Source organism: Drosophila busckii, chromosome 2R, assembly GCF_011750605.1.
Source record: "Drosophila busckii strain San Diego stock center, stock number 13000-0081.31 chromosome 2R, ASM1175060v1, whole genome shotgun sequence".
In the NCBI taxonomy this organism is placed as follows: Eukaryota; Metazoa; Arthropoda; class Insecta; order Diptera; family Drosophilidae; genus Drosophila; species Drosophila busckii.
This window is the reverse complement of record NC_046605.1, coordinates 12,466,799-12,480,880: the sequence shown is the minus strand read 5'-3', so window position 1 is coordinate 12,480,880 and position 14,082 is coordinate 12,466,799. Positions and strand designations below refer to the sequence as shown.

Genomic DNA, 14,082 nt, shown 5'->3' with positions numbered 1-14,082 from the left:
CTGCAGCAGCAGCAGCAGCTGCTTCAGTCGTTGTTGTGGCAACAGCTGTTGCCGGCGTTGGTTGCTGCCGTGATTCATTGGCTGTTGGTTGCTCCAATTCCTCCAGCTCATTGCCACTGAGCTCGCCATCGTCGGCCTCCTCGTCGGAGCTTAGCAACTCCTCCTTAGGCTCCAGCAAATCGCCTTCAGCTGCCTCACCCACGCCATTCTCCTCATCCTTTTCACCAACTGCAAGCCAAACAAATTTTAATTAATTGACAAAACTAATAAAAGCCTTTGATGCTGGCTAGCCATTAAAAAAATGCAATACAGGGTGACATAACCGAAATGTCTGTTCAATTGAACAAATTGCCAAATACGAGTAATCGCTCTACTCCAACTCATACTCATACACACACATACTCGTACTAATACTCATGCAGATTATGCTAAAGCACTCCCAGGGCGGCCATCGTGCCAAAAATTCTATTTACACGTTTTGTGTTTTATTGTTGGTGCTGTTGACTCCGCTGGCCCGTTTTGGCTAAAGAAAACCGTTGCCAATAGCTCAAAACTCCATGCTACCAAGCAAACATGTATATAAATATGTGTGTGCGTGTGTGTGTGGCAAAGCCGCACGTGATCGATGGCGCTGCTGGCAAAGTCTTGTGGGTGTCGTTGCTGTTGCCAAAACAACTGCCTTCAAAGTAATTGCAAGGGGTGCAGCAACAGCAAGAACAACAAGAGCAGCAGCAGCAGCAACAACAACAACAACCGTCAACCTGCGCTATGTTATGTAAATGTGAAACATGTGTAATTGTGCAATTAAATTGAATTTTTCATAAATTTGTGTGCCTCTCGCTGTAATCAGAAGTTGCAAGCAGTGAGTAAAGAAAAATTGCCGAGCTTATGCCTTAAACCAACTGACCAATGGACAAGATACGTAAAAAAAATCATGCACAAAACAATGCGAATTTAAATTGCTTTAAATTAACAATTAATTAACTATTTTAAGTTAACAATGATCATTATAAATGCTAATTAATATGAAGACAATAGATGACACACATTGGAACTTTTAACTTAGCAGTTTTCTTTTGGAGTTAAACAAAGTTGAATTTAAATTCATTGCGAATTTATCATTATTTTTTCCTGATTTATCAAGAATATATTTTATTAACTGTGCAAACTCTATTAATATAAAATTGTATTTAAAATTAAAATTTATTTGTTGATAAATAACCACTCTTAATTATTTGCTTAGCTATCTAGATAATGTAATTTATCTTAAAATATAACTCCATTTTGCTTTGCACAGCAACTGTGAATGATAAACCACAGCGAGTGTGGCCGAATGAGTTGTAGGCGTTGCTTGGGGTGGGGGTTGGGGGTGGTGCTGCTGCTGCTGCTGCTGCTGGAGCGACACATATTGGTGACCGCGGGCAAGGTAAAGGCTTGAAATATATTGCCAAAAGGACACGCTGGAATCACACCGCAAGGAATCGCCACGGAAATCAACATTATGCCAAGCCGGACGATTGCCGCCACGCCTGGTCACCATAATGGCAACACGCTGACGATGACTTGTGTGCGCCACATGCCTTGCGTTATTATTTCCATATAAAAATGCGAGACAGAGCAGTTGTAAAAGAGAGACCAAGCGCGCGAGCACAGCCACTTGAAAGGTTGTTGTGTTGTATTGTGGGGCAGGACGTTGGGTGCAGGCCAGGCCCAGCCGGGTGGGGAGGGGGTAAAAGTGGAAGCGTATACTGTGTGCCGTTTGCGGCGGAAGTGCCGCGTATTTTAAAATAAATGCGAGCGACGCTAACCGGTAAGAGGGGGGTACGGGTACGACTGGGCGTGCTTTCGGCTTGAGGGGTGTGAGAACCAGTTATGGTCGTTAAAATTGTCGAAGCACCGCAACAACAACAGCAGCAGCAGCAGCAACGACGACGTAGCCAAGTTCTTTTTGTGCAAGGCAGCAGAATGAAGTGAGTGTGTGTGTGTGTGTGTAAGCGCCCATATGTATGCAAGCGATTTTCATTTTTGTTTAAAGCCCCCCAGAGTGCATTTCGCACTCGGTCGCTGCCACTACATACACATATGTATCTGTGTGTGTGTGTGTGTGTAGCGCAAGCAAGCGCGTATGTGTGTGGAGCGCAAGTGCCCGCCTGTGTGTTTCTTACTTGTTTTTCGGCGATGGCATGTTTTTAAGCGTTTTTACCCCCCACAAGCCAAAAAGGTGCGCCCCCAACCACTTACACACACACACACACACACACACACACACACACACACACACACATAGATACATACATACACATACATATTTGTAAACGTAATAATAAGCGTCGTCCCCTTTGACCCATCAATCCGTTGCCACTACCCGAAAAACCCGCCGCTTGCCACTTTTCCAGCTCCCAAATGGCTACTAAGCGTGTTCAGTGGCAACGCGAGTGGGCATGGTTGGGGGGGCGGCGTACAAGCTAAAAACAAAGCTAACGCCGCAGCTTGCAACTTTTATAATGGCAATATGTGCGTATGTATGTGTGCATTGTCTATGTGTGAAAGTATTAAAAACAAGAAGAGCCAAAAAAAAATAATAATAATAATGAAATAACAAATCCAAAAGGTGTTGTTAAAAACGTCAGCCATAAATTGTAACTATAGTGGCTATAAATTAGCCCAAGGGCTGCAATCGATAGACCACAAGTTTATCCAATCGATAATTGAGTTTTGAATTTTTGAATTGAGAGTGCTGCCAGACTGCTGCGCGATCACAAGCAAAGCTAATCGATAAATTAGCTATGGAACTAAATGTTGCAGACAATCTGTGTGCTGTTGTTGTTTTTGTAGTAGTGTAGCTTAAATTGCAAGAAAATACCGCTGACAAAAATGCGGCAGGCGAGTGAAAATTCCCAAGGGAACCAGCCAGCCCACAACATTGCAATCCCCAACGCCCACAGCAAATCTATTTACCAAACTAGTTACCGTTCGCCCCATACTCAGTCCCAAATCCAAAGCCAATATATGCACACAGACAAGTACATATGGGCAAATGTCTGTGTGTGGGGGGGGGGCTATATAAAGCTTTCAGCTGGTGGCATATAGCCTATGCCCCAAGTGCCTGCAGCAGGAGCTACAGCGTCTGTAACTTGGCGCTGTTGCTATTTTGGCGCCACACTCTTTGGCAATGTCATAGCAAATATTTTGCCAATACACAAAGGACAACGCGCACACGTTGACGAGAGCACAAGGACAACGGCAACTTATGGCAGACATAGCAGCAACTGAAGCAGCGGCAGCAGCAGCAGCAGCAACTGTCGCAATGCTAAGCTCGCGCCTTAGGAAATTCTCTGGATAGACGCTGCTGACAGCAGCGCTGAGCGTGGCTCGTTGGCTTTAAAGATTTTACACTGCACAACATAATTGAGCAGGTGTCTCTCTATATGCAAAAGCAAATCAAAGTCAAAATAAATAAATAAAATTGTAAGCCCAATGCGTAAAGCGAAAGTATGTAGTATGTCTGTCTGTCTGTTTGTAATTGTTGCTGACTGCCAATAAGCATACACACACATACCAACACACACACACACACTCACTCACATACGTAGAAAGAACGCGCGTCAACGAATGAGAATTCCTTAGAGAATTGCGCATGTTTCGTTTTTGCAGTTGTTGTTGTTGCCTGGCGGCTGACTGCAACTCCCTTGGGATTGGCCAGCCAAGAGCGTTTGCAACTCCCATGAGAAATACATGGCAATGGGTTTTCTGTGTTTTGTGCTTTTTACACACCCACACACACACATACGGCCAAATATACATACGTACACACACACACACACATGCAAACAAGCAGCGCCAAAGCGAACTTTGGCTTTGCTCATTTTTTGTTGTTGTTGTATACGTTGGGGAAATTTTATGCTCGCTACGCTAGCTGTATGTGTGTGTGTGTGTCTGTGTATAGGTATCTGTATCTGTGTGCATATGCATGTGCATTTGTATTTGTATATGTGTCTTTGGGGGCTTTGAGCCGTTTTGCTGTCTCACATGTGCATTGGATTTATTGTCAATTTTATTTGTTATCATTGTTGTTGTTGCTGTTGCTGCTGCTGATGTTGTTGCTGTTGCTGTTGCAATTGCTGTTGCTAGTGCAGCCTGTTATTTACACTGACACAATTTGAAATTGTATTAAAAATTAACGGCACTTTGGTTGCCTTGGCTGCTGTTACCAAAACTGCAGTCGCCGCCGCCCCAACTACAATCCGGCCAAGCATTTTTAGAGCTTAGCTGCCACGCCTCTCCGCCCCGCTGCAGCTGACAGTTAGGTGTACCCAATTCCCCAGAGCGCTTGTTTGGCCAAAAACGTTAGCTACCTTGTTAGCTACTTGCTCTGTCCTGCCCACAGCTTGGCATTTGTCACATTTTGGGGCTGCGAGCATGATTAAACTCCCAGCAGACAACAAGCCATGGCCCCAAATCAATCAAACACATGCAAAATACTCACACACACACACACACATACTTTGTAGTAGTAGTAGTAGCAGTAGTAGAATTAGTGTCTTTGGGGAGCTTTTGAGCTGAACTTACGTTTGAGGCAGGCGCGTGGCTTGGCCTGTTTACGCCGCGACATGGCGTCCAGCAATTGTCACACGCACACACAGACACACACACAGAGAGAGACACCAACACCAACGCACACTTTAATTCAGATGTCTGTGAGTAAAAAGCGCGCCAAACACGTGTACGTCAAGTCACTTGGAAACTGTTTGTTTGTTGATATCCTTGCGCCTGCAGCGTCGGCAACTGACTGAAACTTGCCTGTTGGCCCAATGTTGGTCCTGGCATGCCACAACACAAAACAGAGCCAAAGAGCAAAGAAGCTCTTAAACAAAATGGCAACTCAGAGAGCAAGACAGAGAGAGCGCGAGCGAGTTTGCGCACTGTTTGCTCACGCATAATCACCCAACCACCCAAAACTAAAAACAAGCCGGCAAGCGCAGCCAAGTTGCGGCCGAGGCGTGTTCCCCAGAGGGTTGCGACTGCCGCAACATTATGATGCAACCCCTAGAGACCAACGTGCACCAATCGGCGGGGCGGCCTACTGACTCTGACTGGGTGCCCAAAAGCAAAGAACGCTGCGCTGCGAGTGGCCGCCCGCTGTGGCAGCGCGCCGTAGGAGCTGCTTGCCGCTCGCTTGTTGCAATTACAAACAAAAAGTCAAAGTCAAGTCAATTATTTCTATGCGTCACACGCGCCCCTTATGCTTGCAACTAAAAAAGATTTTCGCACGTGTGTATGGGGGGTCGCCTGGCCGCTGGCGTGCTCTAGTTTTTTTTTATTCCTTCGCCAAGGTGCTGCTTGCAACTCTAATTTGCAAGCGCATGTGTTGCTTTCTCAGCAGCGGGGCTGCTGTGCGTATGCGTGAGAACCTCAAAGCCTGACAAGGCACTTGAGAGAGTAATTTAAAATGAAGTAACATTAAATTTTGCCGTCTGCCAATAAATTATTTCTCACAAATGCGCCTTTTCCTAATTAAAATGCTCGGCTTAAAATTTGCAGCACTTTAATTAAACATTTTCAATTTTTCAAGCCTTCTTGGAAAATAATTTGGCGCTGTGAAAAGGTCAAACAGCTCATATGACACGCCTTCCAAAAAGAAAACGAGTAAAAGCAAATAAATAAATAAAAATCTCAAAATCTCACATACACTTACAGACAGCCAAAATTATAAGAAAATATAAAAATCTGTAGCAGTTAGTTAGAAAGTCTTCGATTCGCAGTTAATTGGTCTAAGATTTATTGAGGTGAAGTTCAAGTTGATTAACCTTTCTCTGCACTCTAACGTGCACTCTGACCTCTCTTCCAGATATCGGAGTCGAGCAAGGGCTTGCTCGTCACCGGCTGTGACTCGCCGTTGGCCTGGTATTTGGCCAAAAAACTGGATGATCTGTCTATGCGGGCTTTAATGCGCCTATCGATGATTCCGACGAGGCCAAAATACTCAAGGAGGAAAAAAGCGTAAGTCTCCACACCACAAACAAAGGCGCAACATAGAGGGCAGTACATAGATTCATGTCTGCGCTAAGCTATGAGCGCCATCTAGTGCAAAGGTTTGCGTCTGTGCTAAATTAGCGCGATAAGCAAATTCTTATGTATGTAGCATGAATACCCCTAATGGGCATTCAATTTAATTTGAATCAACTAACCAACAGTTATAACTTCATATTAATTATTTAATTAGTAAATCTTGAAATGAACGACTCATATTTGTTAAAACTCCTCCGAGGACTCTGAGCGGATTATAACAAAATTATTTGCGTCTAACAAAGGAGCTTCACCGTTCAATATTAAACGGTGCACTATAGTCCCAAAGTCGATTTGTTTTGGCATAAAGTCGAAATTTCAATGTAAGAACTTTGACTTTTTGCTGATGCAATCTTAAAGTAAATACATGGCACACATACAATATAATTTTTAAAAAATTTATAATATTATGTTTGGTTTTTTGTAAGCTCTTAAAAGTCAGCAATCGAACAGACGCTTAAAACAAAAAAATGATTTTTTTTTTGTCACAATTAAATATTTTCACGTCAATTAAAATAATTTAACAATGTAAAATGAATATAAATTATCTACTTTGAATAGTATTTTTATGTGTCGTCCTAGTTTTTTAGTTGTGTATGTGTAAAAAATTTAAATGCGTTCTCTACTTTTCGTAGAGTGTAACTAACAAACTGAGGCTTGCTGAGAAAAACTAATAACGTACGTTTGTTCTTTATAGAGTATCGTATTTGACCGCCCAGAATTATAGTAATCCCCATGTTCGAGAAACTCACATGTGTTGAAGTGTTTTGATAAAAATACCTGGCGAAATGGTGTGAACTACATGAAGAGCACCCTCCCAACAAAAAAAAAATTTTAAAAATTAAAAAATAAAAAAAAACAAAATTCTAAAATATTCTAAATAAAGTTCATGACAAATTTCAAGTCCCGAGTTTTATTATTAGACTTTATGCCAAAAAAAATCGACTTTGGGACCATAGTGGCGGTGTATGTTAATTTTCTATAACTATTTAACTATTATTATATTCTATTATTCTATTTAACTATTACAAATATTGGCTCTTCCATTTATAAATTTAAAGCTTTTTCAATGAAACATGAAACGTTAAGTACTTCTGATTTTATTCTTTTAAACATTAAAAAAAAAGAGGCTCTTAGCAAAATTAGTCGTTGTATAAATATGTAAACTAGCAAATTTTCATTAATTGAAGAATACTTGTAATTTGTTGACTGAATTATCTTTCTTAAGTATTAAGAAATTTTGAAGCCTTAGCTGCCAATAAATTTAAATGTTAATTTGCTGTTTGATTTGCTATTAAAATCGAACCCACTATCTGGCTGAAACATCAATCGCAAGCTTCCCTTGGAATATCCGCTTGAAAAGTAAAAATACAAATCACGCGGAAGTCTTTCGTTTCGTTTCGTTTCGCAACGGGCTCCAGCAGCAACAGTCACGGCCCATTCATCAATTCATTCATGAATACCGGTCAGCAACTCCTTTTGTTTACTACGCTGCTCGAGAGCGTAGTAAAAGTAGCGGGCTGCAGCATCTTAGCCCAGTCGACAGCCGGCAGCTGAAGTGGCGGAGAAAAAACGAAGTAAGAGAAAAAAAAAAAGAAAACATCTGTCGCAGCAGCATAAAAAATCCAGTTGCAAGCTGCAACATAGCCAGCGCACCAGCGATGTGGCAAACGCACAGAGAACATATGATTGAGTTCCAAAATGTACAACAACAACAACGACTGCGAATGCACCTTTTGTATGTGTTTTGGAGCAGCAGCTGCTCGAATGTGAGAGGCTAAGCCGCATTGCCGCCTGTTGCTTCCACACATGCTACAAGTAGTTGTGTTCTCAAAAAAAAAAAAGACATAATGATGAGCCTTAAAACAGAACAAGAGTTTAATCTTATGTGGTGTCTGCCAAAAAGGAAACCAACGCGGTCGTTGTACCTTCCATTTAAAGCTTCATGTTTTGTCCTAGGAGCAGCAGCAGCTGTCGCCAGTTCCTTTCGCGTATTTACCTAACTGAGCAATTGTGGATAGGTCAAGTCAGCAAAAGGGTAAGTGCTTGGGAAATGATATGTGCAGAGATGTGTATATTTAAACAAAAATAGTACAAGAAATGTATAAAATAAATTTTGAAAATCATGTTCAAAACTATATAACATTTTGGAACAATTTTATTGGGAAAATAGCTTAAGAAAAATGCTATTTAAATTTTTAAAGCATTTTTAGACTGCAAAATTTAGCTTTGCTTAATTTTTTTCTTGATATGCCTCCTATATAAAATATAACTACAAAACTGGTTAAATCCAAATTTTCAATTCTAATTTTTAGCATTTACCATTTAACAATAAACAAAAGAATAGAACCATTTTAAGATAATATTATATTAAAATTGTCCCTTATATAAAACTATTTTAATTTGCATGCAATTTATATTTTATTTTTTCTCTCTTCAATAAATGTAACTTTTTTCTAAGTCCAGCATTTCTCGCAGTGCAGCCGAGCTCAACAACAACTGAACAAGAGCAGGCAACAGACGAACGACGAACAAAAGGCTGTAAGGCAAACTGGCAGGAGGGCAGGAGCGAGCGCAGACACAGGCAAACCCAACGACAGTTGGCATGGTTGTTGCTGTTGTTGTTGTTGTTGTTGTTGTGGTTGTTGTTGCTGCCACTGCTTGGCCGAGGCAGCAAACGAAGCTGCCGCAGAATGTTGCCGCCTCATTCGAAATTTGTGCGTGCAACGCAAAGGACGTGTTGTGTTGCTGCTGCTCAGAGTCGTTAGTTGCTGCTGCTGCGACGAGTGCTCTCGGTGCCGTTATTATTGTTATTGTTGTTCAGCGAACAATTTGCCACCCCGTTGGGCAGAACGCGCCGTGACGTCAGTGAGAAATTACAAACGTGTGTGTGCGTGCAGCAAGAAATAGAGAAAAAATATATCATATATATATTTATATAAGTGAACAATTGTAAAATGTCAGCGGATAATCAAGCGGAGCCAACGGCAGCAATGCCCGCAGCCGCGAGCTCATCTGCCTCAGCGGCATCCGCATCCGAGTACCTGAAACGCACCTGCCTCATCTGCGGCTGCCAGACCAATCAGACCATCAACATCTATGAGCCGCGCTCCGGACCAAATATTGTGCAATTAATTCAAGCGAAATTCAAGTTCCAGGTAAGTGCGAACGCCAAACAAAAAGCACTACAGAAAAAAAATCAATAAAAAGACGAATTCTGTATATGAGTCATGCCACCCAAAAGGCGACGCGACGTCCTTCGTGTAAGCCTCAGCCCAAAAAGGGGGATGAAAAATATTGTGCGAGATTTTTAAAAGCAGCAGCAGCAGCGGCAGCAACTCAGCCAGGTTAGGCCCGGACTGCAAGCGTTTGCACTTGAAACTTAGTTGAAAGGGGTGTGCGGGAGGGGGGTGGACAGGACTTGCGCGCAAAATAGATTTTGCCAGTTGAGTGCACCATTCAATAGCGCTAGCGCCTACCTTACTCGGTCTGTGTGTCAGGCCACTCGTACATAAAATAACATACATGTGTACTATATATTGTATCCGTATCCGGTCGCTGCTGGTAACTGGATAGCAGCTGGTGCATTTCCAACTGTAATTGGACACTTTGCATGTGGCACTTAATCAATACACGCTGTGCTTCCAATACACTCAGAGCATAATTCCCAACAGACTGTTCTAATAAAGGCCCTGGGAAAATATGAAAACTCCTTACAATATTGTATTACTTTTTTATTTTGGTGGCCTACCTGTCGTCAGCCCGTAGCCCTTAGCCCTTGAGCTCTGCACGAACCTGCTCTTGCAACAGGCCGCAGCAGCAGCTGCGACAATTTCTGCATTTTTTTTTTTGCTTATGAGCCAGCCACTTGTCTCTCGTCTCTTGCACGCTTATTATGATTGATCCAATTTCTACGGGCTGGCCTCAAGACCAAAAGCGCATATGAAAAAGTAAACAATGCAAGATGATTGTGGTTTATGGCAGAGCAAATACCCTTCAGGTTGCAAGCCATTTTGATTTTATTATATTTATTTAAAGAGCAATTTGAGCAGGCAACAAAACAAAGAAAGCTGAACAAATATATATATTTGGAATATGCTAAATGTTGCTTCATTTGTATACAATCAATAGCTAATAGCTAAATTTAGAATATTTAGTAGTATAGATTTTAAAGTAAATGTAAGCCAGGCTCAAGAACTTGAGATAAATACAAACGTTGAGATTTTAAGTTCCTTATTACTTGTGTTAAGATTCAATTTAATTATTTCTAAAATATGCCTCAAGAAGAAGTAAGCAGAATAAATTATTAATTTCTAACTTAAGCTGAATAAAGCGTTTTCTATACACTTTCAACTGTGTTATCAAAACAATGTGAGTTAAATATAAAACTGAATGCATTTTTCTTCAAACTTAGAAGACATTTTAATATTCGCTATAGCAGTAGCTAGGGTATGGCACAGCAGTCTCTTTCCATTTAACTCTTACCTCTATTATTGCTGCTGCTGTTGGTTGATCGTACCTTTTAGGCGACAGCTGTATTTGTGGCAAGCACGACCCTCATAAGTGTGTGCGTGTGTGTCTGTGTAGAGAGAGAGAGAGAGAGAGAGAGAGAGAGACTGCTATCAGCTCTTTAACTCATTTCGCATATCAGCTATTGTCTGCTGTATTTGCTTTGTTATGGGTTAGATAAACGTGTCTAAAGGTAGATCGCAAGATCTGTTAAGGGTGGGCAAACAGTTTTGATTGAAAATTGTGTGAAACGAAATTTCCTTGCAACATATCAGATTACTAGACAAGTTTTTGTTAAACTAAATTTCAATTGCTTTGCTGAAGCCCTAGCAAGGACTGCCCAAAATATTTGACTAGGGGAAACTCATTCGTAGGACTTCTCTAATAAGGTTTCACTAGAAGTTGTTGGCATACATTTTTGTTTTAGCTTCGCCACACCTGCCTATGGCTATGACACCCCCTAGCAACACCCTCAACCCTCCACAGTAGTGCACGCCCTATAAGCGTTTATAGTTTGGAAATGACAGTGCCATAAAACACAAACTTGAGTTTTTTATTCATTTGTATGCCTTGCCTGTCTCTCTCTCTGCCGCTTTACTCCTTCGCCTCTGCTCTTGTTGTTTACCAGCTTTGCGTGTGGCTGTCTGGATTGCACCTGGCCTGCAATTTGCATTATGGTACCGTTCAAAGACTGTCTGTGTGTGTGCGTGTGTGTGTGTGTGTGTGCACCTTTAGCGATCGTTGTAGGCCAACGCCTGATCCTGATCGTTCTCTCCCTCTCTTTCTCTAATTCTAAGCAGCTGTCGCTACGCTGCCGCGTGCCTAATGTTTGCTTATTCTACATTATTTTATATTTCTTTCCTCTCACTCTCTTATTTATTGGATACGCTAGGGGTCTCTCGATAAGCAAAGGCGCGTGGCCAGCAGCCAGCGAAACGAGTTTGTCCATGGCCCTTAGTCGCCTTAATGTTGTTGCTGTATTTTATTTTGGGCAGCTGCTAAGCGTAATTTTCGTACGGGCAGGTGCTCCAAATTATTGATACAGCCAGGAATGCGAGCATGTGGTAATTAATATGCCTCAACACACACACACACACACACACACAAAACTCTCAAGTCCGCCTTCAGCTTTATATTATTTTTTGCACCTTTGACTGCGCACAAGGCTCAGTCGCTCCGTTTGGGCTCATTAGTGGTTAGGACATTAACTGCACGGGCGTAACTCACTCGAGCTTGCACTATTTTCCTTTTGTGGTTACGCTACACTAAGCCAAAGGCCGTTGAAAAATCTACCTATATATGATTATGATTACGATCGTTATGAAAACTCAATTTCAAATAATACTTATCGTAGGTTTTCTTAAAATTTGCCTCTTCAATAATTTATAAAAGATATAGGTATTCTGAGTATGATCCATTTAGATATATAAAAGATAGAATTGAAAACAAAATATTTTGTACTGCTTATAAGTATTTGATAAAGAAATAGTTATTTTTGGGCTAAGAAGCTGATACCATGCGCATAAAAATAAAGTAATTAGTTCATAGTTGCCACAACAAAAGTTCAAAAGCCAAAATTCTGGTAAATTATCCTATACTACTAATCTAAGGTAATTTCCCAAATGTCCCCAAAAATATAAATGAATTCATTAATAAATAATTCACATATAATAAAGGAATCAAATGTTTTTCAAATTGTAATGTGCATATCGTTCTATTTTGTTAGACTTTTGCTAAGTATTTGAACAATTTCAGGTCAACAAACTTTTTTCGTAGAAAGCTTAGTACAGTGCAATTCGGCAAGGAAAAAATTTAGTCGAATGCGCAAACTAATTTTTAGTATTTGGTTTTTAGCTAAGTTTGTTTTTAAAAATAAGGGACATTCTAACTTCATCTCACCATTAGTCTAATCAGTTATCTAACCTCTCTCTGCCTTGCTTTCTTCCAGCCCTTGAATGAGGATAAATTCTTGTGCTTCAGCTGCAACAACTGGCTGATCAACTGGCATTCACTCCAAGCTGTGAACAGCAATGATGCGGAGAGTCAAAGTCAAAGTCCGGCGCACATGAGCAACAACAGCAGCGGAGCTCTCGTGCAGCAGCGTGCCAAGGTGCGTCCCATTGCGCAAGTGCGTCCGCAGCCACAAGTTCAAGTGCCACAACGCCCACAGTTGCCAACAGCAGTGTCCGCTGCTGCTCCTGCTTCTTCTCCTCTACCCGCCACCGTCATCAGCTACAACAAGCGACGCTTTGGACGACGCAATGAAGCGGGATTGAGGAACATGCGCAAGATGTTGCGCTACTGCTGCGTTTGCGGTGGCACCATTGTGCTGCGTCTGTTGCATGCCACATCTCCGCAAACACTCACCAAGTTGGCACAGCGCAAGGGCTACACACTGTGCCGCAAGTGCCGCCACAAAGAGCAGAGCAGACGGCAAACAGTCAGAGCCCTGCGCACTGCGCTGGTCAAGCCGCTGCCCACGCCCACGCCCAATCTGCCTCATTACCAAAGATTACCTGCGCCGCGTGTGGATGGCAAAGTAGTGGCCATGTTTAGGCGTCTGGGCACTACGCTCAGCACGGAGCAACAGGTGGAGACGGAAGCGACATCGGCGGTGCGAAATCTACGTATTATGAGTCCCGTTAAGCAACGACCACGATGGACGCGTGCGCTGGAGCAGGATGAGGTCCTTTTGGAATTCGATAGCGCCATAAGCGAGGTGATGCCAGCGTCGAAAACCACAGCGCGTCGACGCCTGCGATATCAGTTAGCCAACGAAGCGGAAGCGGAAGTTGAAGTCATTGAGGTGCAGTCAGAGTTAACGGAAGCGCAGGATAAAGTTTCCCACCAAACGCTGGCGGGGCTTAAGCTACCGCTAGGGTTAAGCATTACCTTAGTCTAAGCCACAATCCAAATGCAGAAAAAGACAAAACTGTAGTCAAATTACAAATTACAAATTTAGCTTTTAATTTAATTCATAATTTCTTGTACCTCAATCAACATTTAGTTGTTAGTCAAAATATTAGCAAAATACCTAAGAATTTAAGTTAATCTAATATTGTATTTTATATATATATGTGTATAGTAGACGTAACTAGCAAACTCAGCTACCAATGTCAAGTCTAGTAACCGTTAACCTCGTAGTTGAATTTGTTTGCATTTGCCATGTTATTGCTCCAAAAAAATTAAGTATTTAAAAAAAGCAGTATATATTAATAAAAATTACAAGCACAACTTGATTCAAAACGCCTAAAAAAAATGCTGTTTAATTTATTTCAAGTTGATATGGTAATTGTACGATATTTTAAATTTACGCGGCTTAAGTTAAGCAAGTTTCAACCCCTTGCTGACTCGCTTGGTGAAACAGGGTTTGAAACTTGACTAAGACTGCTCGATAAGCGATAAGTCTTTGCTGCGTTCGATAAGGTTGCTCGATTTGCCAAGTGCTACCCATCGTGTAGCAAAATTTAACAGTTATTCGAATTTCAGCTACCCTGCGCATAATAA

The 14,082-nt window shown here is 41.7% G+C and overlaps 2 protein-coding genes across 2 annotated transcripts in view; one reads left to right on the top strand and one right to left on the bottom strand.

The window, feature by feature from the left end:
* LOC108594718 (zinc finger protein 423 homolog) overlaps positions 1–4,612 on the bottom strand; it is a 29,755-nt gene extending 25,143 nt beyond the window's left edge. The window contains exons 1-2 of the mRNA XM_033293343.1: positions 4,570–4,612; positions 118–228 (exon numbers count right to left, since the gene is read on the bottom strand). Of these exons, the coding sequence (XP_033149234.1) occupies positions 118–228; positions 4,570–4,612 (154 nt within the window). The remainder of the gene's footprint in view (positions 1–117; positions 229–4,569) is intronic.
* A 4,183-nt stretch (positions 4,613–8,795) lies between these two features.
* Positions 8,796–13,815, top strand: LOC108594991 (protein phyllopod). The gene is made up of 2 exons (XM_017980124.2): positions 8,796–9,224; positions 12,524–13,815. Exons 1-2 carry the CDS (start codon positions 9,024–9,026, stop codon positions 13,475–13,477), a joined length of 1,155 nt encoding a protein of 384 aa, XP_017835613.1. The 5' UTR covers positions 8,796–9,023; the 3' UTR covers positions 13,478–13,815.
* Positions 13,816–14,082: the final 267 nt, after the last annotated feature.

What these genes read in the sequence shown, in the direction of transcription:
- LOC108594991 (XM_017980124.2), top strand. Translation starts at nt 9,024, where the DNA reads ATGTCAGCGGATAATCAAGCGGAGCCAACGGCAGCAATGCCCGCAGCC. An exon ending in AAGCGAAATTCAAGTTCCAG is followed by an intron (nt 9,225 to 12,523) that starts GTAAGTGCGAAC and finishes GCTTTCTTCCAG; the next exon opens with CCCTTGAATGAGGATAAATT.